At 37.0% G+C, this 19,024-nt stretch overlaps 1 protein-coding gene across 1 annotated transcript in view; it reads right to left on the reverse strand.

The window, feature by feature from the left end:
* The window catches only part of DENND1B (DENN domain containing 1B), a 149,083-nt gene that overhangs the window by 93,757 nt on the left and 36,302 nt on the right, over positions 1–19,024 (reverse strand). Inside the window, exon 4 of the mRNA XM_030455220.1 lies at positions 3,344–3,393. Coding sequence (XP_030311080.1) covers positions 3,344–3,393 — 50 coding nt within the window. The remainder of the gene's footprint in view (positions 1–3,343; positions 3,394–19,024) is intronic.

Genomic DNA, 19,024 nt, shown 5'->3' on the forward strand with positions numbered 1-19,024 from the left:
CCCATACCTGAGCAATATTCTACTGCTAATGAGAAATACCCTACAGCAGGAGCAGCAGAGCCACTTCTAACACTCCAGAATACAGCACAGAATACAGAATATTAGCACCCTTACACAGAATACAGCACTTCCCTGTGAGCAGGTGAGCAAAGAGCAGGAAACATGAGGTTACACATTATTGCCTCTGTGCTGATCCTATGGGCAGTTTCCAACATGTCTTAACTAAAAAGCCATGGATGCTATACATTCTGCAAAAGAAATGCATCCTGAAAGGAAAAAGACAGAGGAAGGCAAGGAGAGGAGGGAAATATTTATGGACAAGACAAATGAGAGGGATTCAAAGCACAGACACAATTGTGGAGTAGCTCAATACAGGACTGAATTTGAAATGGGACCAAAAGGAAGAAGAGACCTTGCATGCTCATTAGTTATGAGCCAGCTGAGTAACTGATGGATCTAGAGACCAAGGTGTGGGATCTCTGCAAAGTTACATGGGAGTTTTGGGTGGAGGAGTGAAAATATGGAAGACTATTGGAGTCTATGGAGACTATTGGAATATGCACATATTCACTAGACAAATGAAAAGTGCATTTATGGCTAGACAAAAAGTGAAGAAAACCATGCAGAATTTGCATAAAGGATTCAAGGAATAAGAGAACGAGGTGCTCAGTTTAGCAGTATCAGTTTAGCAAACATTAAAAAGAAAATTAAAATCACTACATTCTCAAATGTTAGTTCCTCCTATTCCATATAGAAATAAGTAAGGAAGAAATAAGTAAGGAAGAAATTCTTCAGCAGGAAAAAAGAGAGCTTCTTTGTAAACATCTACAAGCAAATTGCTAGAATGTAAAACAATTGTGCCATTTAGTAAGCCTAGAGTCATTTATTGGCACACAAAAAAAGACATAGGTTCTTGGAGCAAATTCTCAAGATCATCTATGATGCAATTCATTTCCTACACTTTCAAAACAAAATATAAGCCTTAACAAGCAGTAATGAAATAATGTGCTTGCTTTCATTTAAAAGTTACATATAAAACTCAAAGCTGAAGTCATGGTCAAAACATTACACCATTGTGTGGTTTTTTGGCTTGACTGTATCAATTTAATGTATGCTACCTCTAAATTTTTAATCACCATTCACAGTATGTACTTTATAATTAGAATGATTAGTATACAGCTATTTATAACATCTGCATAAAAGATGAAGTAAGTATGTCTGCTGACATGAAGTTTTCTGTTAATAAATTGTCATTGAAGCTGCCTGTAAAATACTTGGGGGTATTAGATGTATGGTCTATCATTATCCTCTATAGGAGGAAAAAAATACATATATTAAATATATATATCTACATGCAAATATTCACTAGGCAAGTGAAAAGTACATTTATGGCTAGACAAAAATTTAAATGCTTGTCACATCTTTAATTTCCACTGGAAAAAAGACATATAAAAAGGAGCTGAAACAGTGTTCTTCTCAATAATTTATCAGTCTAAATTTAAAAACAAAATTAAAAGTGAGAAAGCAGAAGACAACTGTTTTCTTAAAAAAAAAAAAGTGGTAATGTATCTACACTATAGAAAATTCCTAATGTGAGCAGTAGCTGGTACACAAACTGCACAGCCAGTGAGTTGTTCACACAACCAACTTGTCAGGTAATAACTGCCTGCTTTCTTCAGTGAGCTTCCAGGATTTCTGTGCTTTTCTCCACAACAGCTCTGTCCCTCCTCCTTGTCCATGCTTCCTTTATACTCTCATGAGATCTCATTGCCTAGCTCTCACACAACCCCCCTAAAACCCAGCTACACGAGAAGCTGGGAGTACAGACAAGTATGAGGCCAAGAGTCAAAAAAGGATGTCTGGAAGGGGGGGCACGGAAGGGTATTAACAGATTAACAACAAACATCCCGTAAGATTTTCCTTGCTTTTTTCTTTATTGTATTTCCCCCTTCAGATGGTCAGCTAAAATACATACCCAGCTATGCCATAAATTCATTTATTCCCACAATTTATTGATTGAGCTCACACATCTCATACACAAAACTCAGCATATTCTGAATGGCTCAACAGAAATAGTTAATTCAAGACAAGTTATTTGAAATCATTATTTGCTGCCACCGATTATCTTCTTGCCACTGGATGGCAGCAACAGAACCTCACCTTTTTTCTGTTAATCACAAATTTTATTTCCATTATTCATCTTCATTACCAATTTTAAACAGAATTCTGTTCATACCTTAAGCACATTGAAGACTTCAATGCTTGAAAGCCATCACTGACAGAGGTATTAGTTAAGTCATTAAAACAGCTTAAAAGACAGTGAGCTTAACCAGCTCAAGCCCCAAACAACTTAATTAAATTCAACTATAAAAGACTAAATGAAGTTAGTTTACTTCAGGGAAGTTGCATTTATGAAGATCTTGATTTTGCAAGTGTGCTTTTCTTCAAGATTTCTTTCCTCTGTACACCCACTGCCTTTTACTCCAGACACAGCAGCTCCTTACATCTAACAGATACTTCTCATCTTTGAGTCTCCATCTACAACTGATGCCAATGTTGTTCTGAAACCAGCTCAGCCTGCACACTACCTAGGTGCAGCTTTCATTAATTATGCAAACCAAGCTTCTAATTCAAGCATTGCTGACTTGGTCAATGAATTTTCCAGACTGAGGTAGCACATTCCAAACTGAGTTAGTACTTAACATTACTTAACAGTCATTATTTTTACAAAATTAAATAAATATTTTAATTAAATTGTTTTTATATTGATAATTTAAAGGACTAGCAGCATCACATGGAAGTTACAACCGATACCAGAAAGGTAAGAGCTAATTAATTTAAAATAATCGTCCTGGATTCTTCTCTGAGAAAAATCAATTGCATATTCAGTTACTTACATGCTTTTTGACTCTTAATTTCTTTGAATTCAAACAACACATTCTCAGTACTGCTCAGTAAGTTTCTATGTCCTGGTTCACTGTAGCATTTTTTTTATGATGCTTGCTGTTTGAAAGAAACTATGTTATATCTTTATATTAAAACAGATGGTGTTTACAACTATAATGGACAAAACTGGAAACCAGAAATGTATCTTGACAGAGCTGATAGCTCTGTCTTGAAAGAGCTATCCATAAAATTCTGTGAAGATTGCATTTTTCTGCAATAATTTCCTACCAGTGATTTCACACTTACTTGAACGCAAATGATAGGTTCTTTTAATCTTCAAGTGCAAGTTTAAGGAGTACAGTATGTTTACCTTTTCTTTAAATCTTTCCTTGCAACTATGCTAAATATAATCTTCTATGAAATCTTTTTTAAAAGAAACTATAACTGTATCACATACCTTTCAATGTCAAAAGGAAAGCAGAACTTTGGAACGCTATTCAGTACTTCCTGTAAATAGAAGTAAAAGAAATAAAGTTAGGATTTTGAAAAGGTTTTTTCCTGTATTTGCTAGCAACTGCCCTATAGCTCACTTTTACCAAAAAAAAAAAAAAAAGAAAAAAAGAAAAAAAACTCATAACAAATAATAAATTCAAGGAATATGTGATTGCAAAAGATACAGCGCACGTTCCTGGACTGAAATAATTGATTATTAAAAAGGAATTAAGTTTGTGCTTTGGCAGATTGCAAAGACAATGCCATAGACACCCCAGGAGGGAAAGGCCTGGCCTGAAGGGTATTAACACCCTTCACATCCCCGCTGGGATTCCCTTCAACAAGGCCATATGGATTTTACAAGAAGCACCACACCATATGGGTAAGCCACGTCTGCTGCTACTTGTACCACAGACTAGCCACAGGGACTTCTGACAGATCCTGGCTCAAAAATACAAATGTTGTTTCAATTAAAATGCAGGCAGAGAAAAGGGAATGAAGTTGGCAGCAGAATGAATTACAGAGAGGTATAACAACTCTATACATGTTCCATAGTCAAATGCTGAAAATGATGGAAATCGTCTGCTGGTCCAAAGGAGAAATTTATATGATTAACTCTTTGGGTTTCACAAGCCAGCCTCACTATTAATAAAGGGAAGGGGGGATGGGTGGGGTGGGGGCAAGGGAGCAGAACCTCCTAAATCAACATTCCTACTATAAATATGAAAGTATAATGTCACTCTTTCTTGCAGAATTTTATTTAAGAAGCTGTTTAGTGGCAAATAAAACGTGTTAATTAAAATATAAAAATGCTCTCAAGCTGGTGAACGTATGTCTTAAAAAAAAAAAAAAAAAAAAAAAAAAAAAAAAAAAGAAGTTAATTGCTAGATCAGTTAGCAGCAAATATTAAACAATGACCTTACAAAATCCCAGAAAAACAGGCTTTATTTCTCTGCTTCCAAGTAGAAAAAGCAACCCTCTGTGCAATGCTTCAGCTAAGAGACAGTCGATGTCAATGCAGTTTGTCAGAAAGCTACAGAATTCCCTTTCTGTAGCTGACCAACAGAGACAGATATACTACTGTATACACAAGTTATCCCACAAGGTGTGGGTTTGTAGAAAAATGTATATTGATTGAAAATTTCTAGAGCTGCACATGGGGGTTTAAGAACTTGATCGAAGATGTTAACACTCTCCAGCCTGAACTCTCGGTTTATTGCATGTTGAACAGTCAACTCCCATTAGGGAAAATAATGAATTTAAATTCCTACACACCACAATGACCATTTACTTCAAGTATTTGCCTGGCTCAGTGCATAGTGTAAAACAAAGAATCCATGCAAGTTAATCAGCAAGGGAAAAATATTCAGGAAAATGATACCTCTGAATACAACATGAGTATGTTAGTTGCAACATTTTAAAGTTATATGATATGTCCCTGTAAATCATCAGACAGTACAAAGTGTTTTTTTCTAGAATTTCTAAGCCAAGCAAGAGAGTTCAAGAAAACTTTGGAACTTTTACTTTGCCAGCAGAGACAAAGGAGGATATGAAAGCCATTTATTGTGTTTTGAGAAAGATTATTAAGTTAATTATCAACAATCACATTACATATTCTCTAAAGGAAACTGCACAAGCATCACGCGGAGTGCTGTGAGTGGTCAGTGTAGAAGCATGAGGATCAAAATACAAACAGAACATGTACATATTTTAATTTCTGTAGGCACTTGGTGCTGGTAGAAGTAATAATAAACTGACAAAAAAAAAAATCAGAACAAGATAACCAAAACTTTTACCTCAGAAATTTCCTAAACATTTCCAAACGGTCTCTTACTTCAGGTTCATAAAGCTCATTCTATATAAAGCATTTTATATTCTATTTAAATTGTCTTTCCAAATCTGCACCTATTCTCACATTATAGGAAGTAATTTCCTCCTTATTTCTGAGGATTTTAATTGCTGCCTAGTGAGCTTAGCAGTGACACAGAACCGAGTATGGAAATGTATTCATTTATGTTCCCCATTGTATCCTCTCAGAATAAATTATCACACAAGAAAAAGCAAACAAAAACAAAAAAACCCCACCAAAGGTATTAGCTCAATATTTTGACTAAACAACTGAAAATTATGGGTATGTTTTGCAGCATTTTCCAGGCTGAGCTGCAGGCCAGCATTTCCCCTGCTCTGCCCCGTCCCCCGCAGCCAGCACACGTGCACACAACTTCTGCAGAGCAGCCTCAGCTCGCTTCCCAACTGGCAGGAGCATCCCTCAGGGGACAAGTCTTTAAACCTCCACAGTCTTTAAAATTCAACCAGCCAGCAGGTCTATAGAGTGGTGTATAAACAGTATAGACAAAAAAAAAAAAAAAAAAAAAAAGGAAAAAAAAAGCCAACTCTCTCTCAGCTTATGTCAGTGACAAAGCAGCTCAGCAGTTGACTGCTACTCCCCTGACAGCGTAAGCCGGGTTTACACAGATCAATAGATGGAAGTCCTACCTAGCTTCCAGGGCTCAGTTTTCTCCCTTAATTACAGGTGCTATTCAGATTTTTAAAACAGAAGAAAACAAGATACCCCCAGATGCTCCTAGACAAATTTAAAATGCAAATGATAGCATATACACATTCAAATACACAGTCACTATTCATGTACAATTATACTTGGTACTTTCAGTAGCCTCTCTATTGAGGAACACTAAGCTCAGTCTCCTAAGGGGTCATCATTTTTAAAGATCTATAACTCAGCCAAGACTTCCTCCTGAATCAACATACACATTCTCAGAAAAATTATAATGCATTTATTGTCTTTTCATAGCTTCAAAAATGTGCTTTCAAGTAGCAAATAAACATCTACACTTATATACACAATTGAGGTTAATTGCTATGTTTATGGATAATTATTTTATTCCATATTAAAGCTCCAAAAGAAAGAAGAAAATTAATATAATGTGAATAAGAGTACGCTACTTCCCCCACAGAAAGCTGGAACAAAAATGGAAATGGTAATTAAGAAAGTATATTCTTTATGCCTACAACATAGCAGCAGAAACTTGCAATCTCACATGCTCATGCTCCAGTGGTTTTATTTATTCACTGTCATCACTTGCACTACACCACTCCAGCCTGGCCTGGTCATGCTCACTGGCTCTACATGGAGATATTATATAGAAGCCTAAAAAACAAGTAATATTTATTATTCCTTACTTATTTTGATACCCATACAACTTCTTATGTTTATCATCATTTTATAAAGCCACGTAAAAGGTGTAAGAAAATTTTTTTGAACTCACATATGTCAGTTTTCTGGAAAAAAGCTCCTGATAACTCAAAATCTAGCTCTTAAGTGAAATTACTGGTTAGTCATTTTGGTTAGATTCAAGATGTACACCATTTCCTTATTAACTAGAAAGGATAGGATTTTATTTTTTTTTTTATACCACAGTCAATTGATCCAAGCACATGAAATCTTCATGGCTGTTCAGTGTGCATTGTAGTGCACAGTGACTTGGCAGGATACTCATTTCTTTTTCCACAAGGACAAGAAACGCTGCAGGTCACTAGCTGGAAGAAAATACAGGAGCTGCTTTCTATGGGAGAACTCAGTTCTCCTTCAAAACTCTTACTTTCTTCCTGCTCCAAGTTTCTTTCCCTACTAACCTCTCTATAAGTCCTCTCTTGAGAACACCTGACTGCAGGTCTCCCAGTTCTTCTTATCAGTCTTCCCTACTCAAATCTCCATCTCCAATTCCAACATCTTCTTCATTCTTAACCCAACTTGCTCTCTGGTCTTTCCTTGAAGGGGACTCTTATTTCACCATTCCTTACCTCAGGCTGTGCCAGTCAAAACATACAAACAAGAGAAATACTTGAGATTTAAGACTGTCATGACAGGTATTTCTGACTCAATAACTTCACTTCAGTGGAAATATTTAAATGCCTGAACTTAAGCAGTTTTAGGTTTATTCTTAAATCAAAGCCAGGCTGCTTAACATCTTGCAGCACTGAGACCATCATTATTATGGCTCCACAGAGGTGAAATTCTAATGCTGCCACTTAAACAGTAGAAGAAAAGGCAAGCTCTGTCCTCACCACTGACTTTTCCTTCCTCTGAAGCCACACACACTCACAGCAGGGACCATGCAAAGCCAGCAGCATCAGTTATATTGCAGACACTTAGCTCTTACCTGTGCTTAAAATCTCATCACAAAACTGTAGTTACAAGAAAGATCCATATGTTTGAATAAGGGAAATCCAAACGTCTAAATTATGAAAGTAATTCACAAGCCTCCATAACTATTTTTAACCTCTATATGCCTCTCTCCAAAGTGCATCATTCAGTGATTATCTGTTACGCTTGTACATGGCTTTTTCTACTTTTTTTTAAAAACCCTTTTTTAAACATGAGAGATCTCAATATTTTAATCATAATTTCCATATTTGTTAAATAAAGTGTACATATAAGTTAGAATTTTCAGGAGTTCAGGGATACTCATGAAGAAGAGTATCATTACATTTTCCCAACTTTTATGAATCCTTTGAAACAAAAGTTTTCCAGACTTAACAAAGAGTCCCACTTTGTATACTGGAATGAAAGTCATATTTATGGGGTATTCCCATGAAAGTCACGTGCAACACCATGGGGTGAACACAGCCGTGATGTAGAACAGTGAGAGTAATACAACTGTGCAGCACAGGAGTGTCAGTGCTGTATGGGGGGCAAAACACAGACCCACAGATGTGCCCTCTAAGCTGTTTTACTTCTGTCCCCAGAAGATAAAAAGGTAATATCTAGGTAATAGTAGCTCCCTCAGAATACACCTGCTCTTTTCATCTCACAATTTTCAGAGTAAATCGTGGATAGTGATGGGTTTTCTGACACCTAATTCTATATCAATACAGTTGGCACATATGAGTTCATACATCCCTGAAAAACACCTGAAGGGGAAGGTTATTCTGAACAGAAGCAGAAGTTGTCACCAACGGATTCAAGAAAGTTTAAAACTTTCTAAGCTTTCTCTAAGCTGAGCTATGTGCACATTTCTACAACTGTAGATTGCTTTGACACACACAACACAAATTCAATTCCACTGCTGAGAACAATTTTTGATCCTCATTTAGTTGGTTCCCATGTAAACTACAACTGGAGAGGCCCTGCAGCATACGACTGACATTCAGAAGAATCAGGCTGCTCACAATGCTTGAACACCAAGTCTTTTAGAAGAACACTCACTCTCTAAAAAGTAATGTTTTCGTCTTTCTAAAGCTTATTCGGAGAAATTTTTGTTGTCTGAAAACAATGAGGAGCTGAATATCCACAAATGAGGACATCACTTACAGAATTACAATCAGGGTTAATTTCTCTTGTTCCTGCTCCCTGTCTCTTCTCCACTTGGCCAGTTCTCAGTTATGTGCCTCAGGGAAGGATGAAAAGAAGTTTGGTTCACCTATCTGCTCCTGCCAGACAAACAGCTGAAGATTTTTGGTTGCTTAGTTTCACTGCTCTTTGTGCTATGCAGAGCAACAAGGCCACTGTTAAATCATGACGACATAGTTGCAGGACTGTAAGATTCTAGATCCAATTGGTAACCATTCACCAGTGGTGTTCCCCAGGGCTCAGTTTTGGGGCCAGACCTGTTCAATCTCTTCATTAATGTTCTAGATGAAAGGAGTGAGGGCTTCCTCATCAAATTTACAGACGAGACCAAGTTGGGTGGGAGTGTTGATCTGCTCAAGTGTAGGAAGGCTCTGCAAAGGGACATGGACAGGCTGGACCAGTAAGCCAAGGTCAATAAAATGAGGTTTAACAGGGCCAGGTGTCAGGTCCTGCACTTTGGTCAAACAACCCCATGAAATATTACAGGCTTGGAGAGGAGTGGCTGGAAAGCTGCCAAGCAGAAAAGAACCTGGGCGTGTTGGTTGATACCCAGCTGAATATGAGCCAGCAGTGTTCTCAGGTGTTCTCAAGAATTCCAACAGCATCCTGGCTGTATCAGGAGTAGTGTGGCCAGCAGGAGAAGGGAATTGACTGTGCCCCTGTGCTCCGCACTGGTGAGACCACACCTTGAGTCCTGTGTTCAGTTCTGAGCTCTTAACTACAAGAGAAACATTTTGCTGCTGGAGTGAGCTCAGAGAAGGACAACCAAGCAGATGAAGGGTCTGGAGAACAAGCCCTGTGAGGAGAGACTGAGGAAATTGGGAATGTTTAGTTTGGAAAGCGAAGGCTGAGAGGAGACCTTATTGCTTGCTACTGCTACCTGGAAAGGAGGTTGTAAGGATGTGGATGCTGACCTCTTCCCTCAAGTGAATAATGATGAGCAGAGGAAATGGGCTGAAGTTGCACCAGGGAAGGTTGAGACTAGATCTGAGGAAGAAATTCCTTACTGAGAGAGCAGTTAGACATTGGAATGGGCTGCACAGGGAGGTGGAGGAGTCACCATCCCCAGAGGTATTAAAAACCCTGTAGATGAGGCACTTCAGGACATGTTCTAGTGGGTGATACAGATATTGATGTATGTATTTTATTCAGGGGGAATGTTTACAGATGGATGCAGTGATCTTAGTGGTCTTTTCCAATCCTGATTCTGTGATTCTGTAAGCAACAAGGTAACAAACTTGAGATCTTAGAGAAGCAAAGTCATGTAAACAAGTAGCTATTGTAGAGGTGGCAGTGGAGATCTAATGGTTAGCCGTATCTGCTACTGAACTTAGAACTAACAGTAAATAAAAAATAAATGAAAGAAAATTAAAGAGTAGAACTCTGACATGTTATCTACCAGTGAGGCAGACTTCAGCTGGCATCACACACTTCAGAACACTCTTGTCCTGTACAGCAGACTAGGGTTGGCTTCCCAAGCAGTACACATAAATCTACTGCTCCTGGAATATCTTTCAAAGGCACCTTACAAGGAGAAAAGAACAAATGTATCCATTAACCCTGAATACTTTAAAAACCATTGTTAATCTCACTAATCTGCAAGACTGAAGAGCAAAGCTTCTTAAACAACCACAGATTCAGAAATTTTTAGTAAGCTATAAAATGTTATATTCTGTTTGTATAATAGTTCCTGAATCTCATTGTGTAAACAGTTAAAAATGAAGCATTTTTCAGGCACAGTTGTGTCCAGCAGAGAATAGAGTGACCCAAATTCACTTTAAAATAACAAGCTCAGTTACAAATAGCAGAACAGTTAAAACAATATGAATTTCAGTGCAAGTTAATTTAGCTGCTAAAAAACCCCCTCAACTTTCCAGAACTGGTAACAACTGACAAATCTCTTCTTCCCAAAGAAAGTTCCTGTTAGAATTAAACAGAGACTGAAATGTTACCATCTACCCTCCTTACTGGTAAGGCAATCAAAACCAAGAGAAATAATACTTTATCATACAGCTCTAGCAAGCACATAATATTTCTATCCCATGCACTAATAAACACTTTCCCTCACTTCCCTGACTTATGTCAGAGAGACCATTATTCCCCAGGGGATATCAGAGAGCTGGGAAAAACAAGAAGTATGCTCTTCCGTCTCCACTTCTGAGACTGTAGAAACAATATTTAACTCTTAAGATAGTAGAGTATTATATTCAAGTGCTCATTACATTTTGTACCAAAAAAAAAAACCAAAACCCAACCACCCCCCCCACAAAAAAAAAAAAAAAAAAAAAAAAAAGAGAGAGAGAGAATGACACACACATTCTTCTATCATCATGCTGTAGGAAAAAAGTGAATTTTTATTAATACACACTTTCCATGACAGCATCTAGAAACTCAGAGACATTATCTTTAACTAGAGGTAAGGTAAAAGTCACTTCCAGAATCCAGGTATTTGAAGGCCATGTTAAAATCCACATGTCATCCTGCATAGCTAAGGCAGCAGCAATTCTGGTTTCACTCAAGACTTACTAAGATTTTCCACTGCTTACAACACCAGTTAAGACACATCTTTGGCAGCAGCACTGGGAACCTCCTGCACATGCTGCTCAGATGCTGTCTTTTCAGTGTTGAGAAAATAACCAGTATAAAATAAAACACTAAAATTTGTTCTTATTTATCTTCTACCTTATAGTTTTTTTCATTCCACCTTTGAATATTGATAGCTCAAGAGAGAAAGATTATTTGCAACATATCCAACTCTGCCTACTCAATATATTGCTTTAAAGTGAAGTTTGCAGCCTCAGAAATGTTTACAAAATAGTATAAAGGACGATTACAAGTACAGATTAGCTGACACTTGGGTCAAAAGGCTCCCATTTGCAAGATTTTCTTCTCAATCAAAGAAATAAAATTTTTTAAGGAAAATTAACTATAGAAGTATATTACAAATGACAAATACTTAACTTCCATAAAAATAAAATATACTTTAAAAAGTCATAAAAATTCAAGCATGGCAAACTCTTCTTGATGACACTTGGTACATGTCAGATTCATTTCAACTCCAAGCATACTTTGCTGCAAATACATTCTAATTTTTTTTCCTCCATCTATTCCAGTATTTCACCAGAGACTTCAAATTATGCACAGTACTAATTATAAAAGAAAAACAAAAAAACCCAAATACAATTTTAATGGAGTTATCCAGGGCAGAAGATTCACAACACACAGAAGCCAGGCAAACAGAACTGCAAGAAAAGGAGAACACTGGTTTTGAGGCAGAATGGAGAAACTAGTTAAAATAAATTTCATAAATTAGATACTAGTTTCCACCCATACACAGCACAATGTTGTCTTTTCAATACAGGTCATCAAAGGTTTGATGTACAACCAACAAACTTTTTCATGAACTACTGAACTTCTTCAAAGCCTCCTCTTGGTGTCATCTGTAAAAAGTCTGCATTTTTCCATAAAACATTATTTCACAGGCTGACAGGTGAAAAACAAACAAAGAAAAAACTCCACCCCCATCAAAATCCTACTTCATGCTGTATGACTCCCACAGTTTTCTAACCATTATGCTTTCACCCTGGCATATTTCAGAAGCAAGCAAACAAACATTATGACTACAAAGCAGTCTGAGAATGACACATCAAATTGTTCCTTTTTCTAAACTAGATCCTAAGTATAAATAACTACTGCATTAGTTACCTAAAGAATAGCCCTGAAAAAGAGTCTTAACAGTAGGATTGCCTGGAAAGCTTCTACTTAAGAACTGATCTACCCAGTAAAATGTACCCAGTACTGAGGTACCCAGAGGTCAGTACAAGACCTGCAGATTGCTTATATGCAAGAATTGTCCTGTTCAGGCTGGGGAGTGAAACTGTGTCTTATGGCAGGCGATGTGCTTCAAGAATCAGAACTGTCCATGGATTTTTTCATAAAATGGCTGCACACCATATGCCATGAAGAAATCCTGATTTTGCTGGCAATGCAGAAACATAAGAGCAGTTAATAAATAACTTGTCACGTAAGTTACTAAACTAATCAGGTATCATTCCAGAGAAAATATCTGCAGTAGGGAGTGGCTCATGCAGTTAAATAAGGTGAGACAGTTAAAAAGGTAAAACTTTGACTGGGCTTATCCACCCCAAAATGTTCAGGGGAAGTCAGGGACCCACATTAAGTTGCCAAGGGCAGTGAAACCCATCGCAGGAGTGGGGTGAGTGCCTTGACTTATAAGAATCTAAAGCCAGAAGAAAAGGAACTGGGAAAGGAAATCAGCTCTTATGGGACCTGCTAGGATTAATGTTTCATAATTACCACTAGTGATATTTTTGTAAAGGAAACCATTATTTCTTGTTTCACTACATCTAAGCCTCAGATATTATCAACAGTGTTGAAAAAGCATAGAATCATCGTGGTTGGAAAGGACCCTCAAGATCATCTAGTCCAAAATCAAAGAGATAAAACAACTGCAAGAACAAAGAGGGACAGGGAAGACAGAAATGAGCTTAAAGTACTGACATCTCTTGTGTTACCAGATGAAGACTAAGTATAACAAACAAATAAAAGGCAACAGGCATACAATTAGATCTATTTTTTTCCCAAGGAGATACACAATGTACTTCACCTATAGCTAAGTCTGTCAAGACCTTCTGGCTCCCTGACAGCTCATCATTGGTACAGATGACTCTGCAACAATTTCAGGTTAGTGTTTGTGCATGTGAACATCCATCAGCCACTTCAGCACCAAGTCAGCTTACTTTAGACCTCCAATATAGTGCAAGCCAACTTGGAACAGCTAAGAGCTAGTCAGACAGCACTAGCAGCTACAGGCAGCTAAAGCCAGGAATATTTTTGGCAGCTCCACTTTAATGCAGAAGAATGAAATTGTCCATGTTCAGGGAAGACATAAATCTAACCCAAGTATCCACCATACTTACTGAAATTAATAAAAAGTCTGTTTCTACAGCAGGATTTCTCTGTAAATTGAAAAAGGTCTTCCTATTCCCAAATTTAGTTTAAAATTCACGAACTGATGTACTAAGTCTGTGCTGACCCAGTGGCCAGTAGCCTCTAGTGAAGGACACAGGACAGAGGTAAGTATCCACTACAGCCTCAGAGACAACTTATTCCTCAGATTTGGATCTTTTGTTACTGATTGTACTTTTATGAATGATTTCAGACAGAAACAGACTCACCCCAAAACCAGAAACTCAATGCAACTGCTTAGGGAAGAAGCAAAGTGAGCCTACCAGCCAAGTAGTTTACAATGCCTTGAAAACTTATACAGAAGTAATGAGAACCAGAAATAATTATATTCTGATAGACTAATGTCCCTTCCTGATCACCTGTCTGGAGCTGCTTGAGCAAGAGTCAAGAACCAAACACAAGGTTCAGCAATTGAGTACCAAATATAAAAAGAGACTGAGTGAGTTTGGACGTTCCTCAAAGAGCAGCAGTAAGTTTGAGACAAAAGTAATACTGAAAGTAAAACAGGCAACATATCTAAGACTAAAGTGGATGTAAGTAGATAGATGAGAAAGAAGAATGTCACACAGAATAAGGAATTAGGCGACATTAGACTGGAATATTCTGAGGGCAGTTGAGGTCAATCAACAACAACATCACACACGACAATTTGGCAGTCTTTCTGGAAGATGTTCCAAATGATTGTCATCACTGGTTCACCCATCAGTGATTTTTTTTTTTCCTTCTTTGGCAAGTTGCTGAAGGCTGTAGGAATAAGCCAAATCACAAAACAGTTATTTCTGATAGACTGATACAGAATATTTGAAGGACAGTCAAATATTAATACTGTACTTATTTGAGCAAACAGAGAAAAGAACTCTTCTACCAAATGTAATCCCTCAATATCACAGCTGTATGATAAAAAAGATGGCTAACATATGCATACAGTCTATTAAAATGCACATAATTTATTTGACTCAAAATGAAAACATATCTAACAAGTAATTCCATTCATCTGGCCCTTTTTCACCCAGCCTTAAGATATACAAATGCGTGCCTTTTCACCAGAACACAGCAGCTGGGAATGAAAAGGAAAGCATTCAAATGATCATTTTCACATCATATTCCATCGTCTTTTCACCAGCTTCTCCCCAGTCTTTCTTTGCGTTCCATTCTGTTACAAGAGAGCTGCTTTTTAGATCAATTCATATTTCCATAATCCACACTGCTGTTTCTCCCTCTCCTCCCCAGGGTGGACTAACCCCTGCATCCAGAGCTATGGCTTACAACTGTCATTAAAACCTATAACAATAACAAGACAACAAAAGAGCTGGTAGAGATGAAGCTAGCCAGTACCATATGCTGATCAAGTTCAACATTTTTAACTTAAAAGCTCTATAAAACAAAACTTCCACAACCCTGAAAACAAGCATATTTTATGTTGCAACCCATCCTTAAAATTTCGAGAAAGTCTGAATTTTCAGTTTTGGGCTTTTATGACTTGAAAAATAGAAGTATCAAAAAAAAGAAAAGAAAAAAAAAAAAAATACAAGGGTCTTGATGATCCTGGGTGTTCCCAGAATGTCTATGTGGGCAGCTATTCAGTTATTTCACAGAATTTTTTCAGAGCCAAACAGATTAATTTCTCTTCTCACAGTGCAGTTAGCAAATATAAATACACCTCTGATTGTTTTTCTGCTGCTTGTCTATCAGCTGGGATTTGCATGGACAGAAAGCACTGCTGCCTTACACAGACAGCACTCTTCAATAAAAACAATACAAATTTCAAAGACAAAGTGTTGGGAAATCACAGGAAAGCATCTTAACCTGATAAAGCTTACTTGAAGTGCACAAAGTTGCCATCATCTAGGTTAAGGTTTTTTCTCAAAGTTACAAAGGGATTCATTCCAAAATATCCTTAATCTAAATAATTATGTGTAACATTTAGACACTAATAATTTTGAAAAATAGCAATCTCATTAGATCAATTCCTCCTTTCTCATAAAGTGTATCCAAATACTAATCAAACTTATTCATACACAAGCAACAAAATCCCAAAAGCTTTTGTAAGTTACACTGATAAAAACAAAAACACCAGAGCAAGTACCTATCTAGTTAGCATGAGCAATTGAAACATGTATTTAATACCTCATCAGAATAAAAGAACAAAGCCATCAAAAGCAGAGAGCTGGTGCAATGCATCCCCTAACAGCATGCCTGCAGCCTTGAAAAGAGTGTAAACAGTCTTGTACCTCCTGGGTTCCTGCTGCTCTCTTAGGAGAGCACAGAATCAGCACAACTGGCTTCCACACACTATTTTGACCCAGACAACAGGCTTTAGCTGGAATCTTTTTTTATTTTTTAAATAAAACTTGTGCTATTATTTAAATAATTAACAAGATAATATAATCTCTTTAGTATTGACCTCATTTGTATAATTACTGCCACGATCCATGCAATTAAATATTCCACCCTGCAAGAATCAGAGCACTCTGACTCCAATCAGACATCCAGGCTTAACTTTCAGTAGTTAATACCAACTCTGAAATAAAGTGTGCCACTAGTGCTTGCTGAGAGAAGTCCAGCATATTAGTAACTTCAAAACAACTGACATATACACACGTGTGTATCTCTATCTACATATCTATATATACAAATATCACATGAATCTGATAGATTTTCACATATTATACCAGGCTTTAGTACTTGAGTTGCTACAGGATAAGGAGTAAGGTTCATAGCTCACAATTCAGTGGTGAATTTTGCATAATAATTTTTTAAAAAGATGTTATGATTTAAAACAGAAGATAACCAAAAGGGTGTTACAGTAACTTCATAGAAAACAGTAGTTTCCTCACATGGAATGCCCTGTCCCTTGCTGGTTACTCATCTGCAGAGCTTGAGAAAAGTCTGAGATGAAAAAGCAGATGTCATCTGCTTGTCTTACAGAGCAGAGAGCAAGGGAAGACAGGATGAAATCTACAACAGAATTTAACAATCTAATGCCGAGTCTCAATTATTTCATTTTCAGTCAACAATGCTTTGCCCTGTTTTGTATTACTAAAGTTGCTTCTGGTAAGATTGTCTCCTGCCATATTAGCCATTTGTACCATTGTTCTGGCATGATGTTTTTCACCAGCAGGGAAGCAGCAGACTAAAGAAAGAAATTATTATGTGATTAGAAGGGAGAAGAGTAAGAACTACACAATGGATCCATTTTTTCTATACACCCTGTCCTCTGGGACCTATGGAAGATGGAAATAACTTTGGGCCATAAGCAGTCAGACAAAAAAAGCAACTGAATTCTTACACAGCTATAAGTAACACCCAAAATAGCTGTAATTACTAAGTGTGTAAGACATTTTAGATTTCACATGCTTCAAAGTTTAAGACAAGACAGAAAGCAACTCTGGCAGAGCCACTATCACCTGCTGGTGCTATCAGCAGCACACTCTCATCCTTCCTTGTGCCAGCACTATTTCATTTCCCAGGAATGTTTCAACCCAATGCAGTTACTGGGAGCTTGAGTAGTCTTAATTCCAGAACAACAGAGGTATCCTGAATAGAGGTCCACTGGAGGTATCTGGACACATCTGACACCAGTAAGACCTTTCCACTGACTCCACTGCCTTAAGGACACAGCCAGCATCAACAGATCCTCATTCTGCTGGATGACAGTAAATCTGAGGATACACATTTTCTCTTGAAAAAGCTATGAAGTATTTCATTTTGGAAGCAAAGGTGTTAGATTTTGGTTTGATTCGCTTCTCTACCACTTAGAAGCAATTTATTTTTAAGAACTACTGGATAATTTTAATCCAGATATCATAGTTGTTTGTTTTTTGGGTTTGGGGTTTTTTTTCTGTATAGACTTCCACTTGAAAATGAGTTTGCCAAGGCTAAAATTAAACTCTACTCTAACCAGTTGGAATAAACAAAATAGTAATTTCAAGATTAAAAACAGACACATTATCAATCATGAAAATTTCATTGAGCATAAGGGGAGGTTTTGTCATACTAAAACCAGAGCCTGTAGGCATACATTCAAAATACATTTTAGGCAAGAAATATTCCTTTGAATGACTACAAGCCATTACTTATCTAAATGCAGACTTGTGCAGGTAACTGTAGAAGAGCTATATATGATTTATATATATATGATTTAATAAGGAATCTTCACATTTCATCTACAGTGCTAAGATTATTCAGAACATTTTCAACATTGTCAAACTCATGTTTATAGCATTAACACCAGAACAATAATAAATGGTAACTCAATGATTTAAAAAAAAAAAAAAAAAAAAGAAAAAAAGAAAAACACCAAAAAAGCCTCAAACCAATCCAAAACCCCCACAACTTTGTGAAATACTCCTGGCAAAGAGAAGTATTTTTCATTTCCTGCTTTGAAGTACACCTTTTCTCCTTTCACTATTTTGTGGTTTTCCCTTTTCCTTCTTATTCTCACATTCATAAAATTACCAGACAGAAAATTTGTCATTTCCCTGTAATCTTTTTCCCTACCAGTTACTTCTCTGCAGTCTTGGCAGATAAAGAGGATGAACAATGAATCTTGCAAATTCTTCTGTGACAGCAGAACTGCACCTTAGTATTTCTTTTTGTTAATGGACCCCATGCAAGTTAAGTTATTATGACAAATCACTATTTTTTTCTTTCTCCTGATAATTTGTAGTTTCCTATATCCCATCCAAAACAGATGAGACGTTTTGCCAAACAATATTTTGGAAAGTCAACACTGAAGAAAAACATTGACCAAAGAATACCATCCAGCATAAAAGAAATTGGCAGGACACAAGAAGAAGAGAGAGGATTAGGTATGAGTGAGCATTGAAAAGTTCAGGCATTCTGAAAGGACAAATGTGAGAAACAGCAGATATACATCAAAAGAGCTTAGGCAAGCTTTCTTTGCATTATGAAAGCAACAAAAAGGTGACATGATAAACTGTAGGATAAAATGCACGAAGAGAGGAAAATATTTTGCCCGCTGTTATCACATCACAGTGAAAACAGACAGGCCTTGGATTTTAGGAAAGATGATTCTTTGGGATACATCCAAAAACTAACTCACACATTTTACATTTAAAATAGAAATGACTGGAAAATAGGATGGATTTTTTTTTTATTTCTTTTTTAATATTCTCCCCACAAACTTTCATTGAAATTAGCACTGCCAGTTTCAGTCATTTTCAATTATTTCAGATATTTTTTTTCAAAAATAAATCTGGTATATATGTTAAGGTCTCCAATCCAAACCTGCTGATTTCAACATGCACACATGTGCACAGAAGG

This window comes from Calypte anna, chromosome 8 (genome assembly GCF_003957555.1).
Source record: "Calypte anna isolate BGI_N300 chromosome 8, bCalAnn1_v1.p, whole genome shotgun sequence".
Lineage (NCBI taxonomy): Eukaryota > Metazoa > Chordata > Aves > Apodiformes > Trochilidae > Calypte > Calypte anna.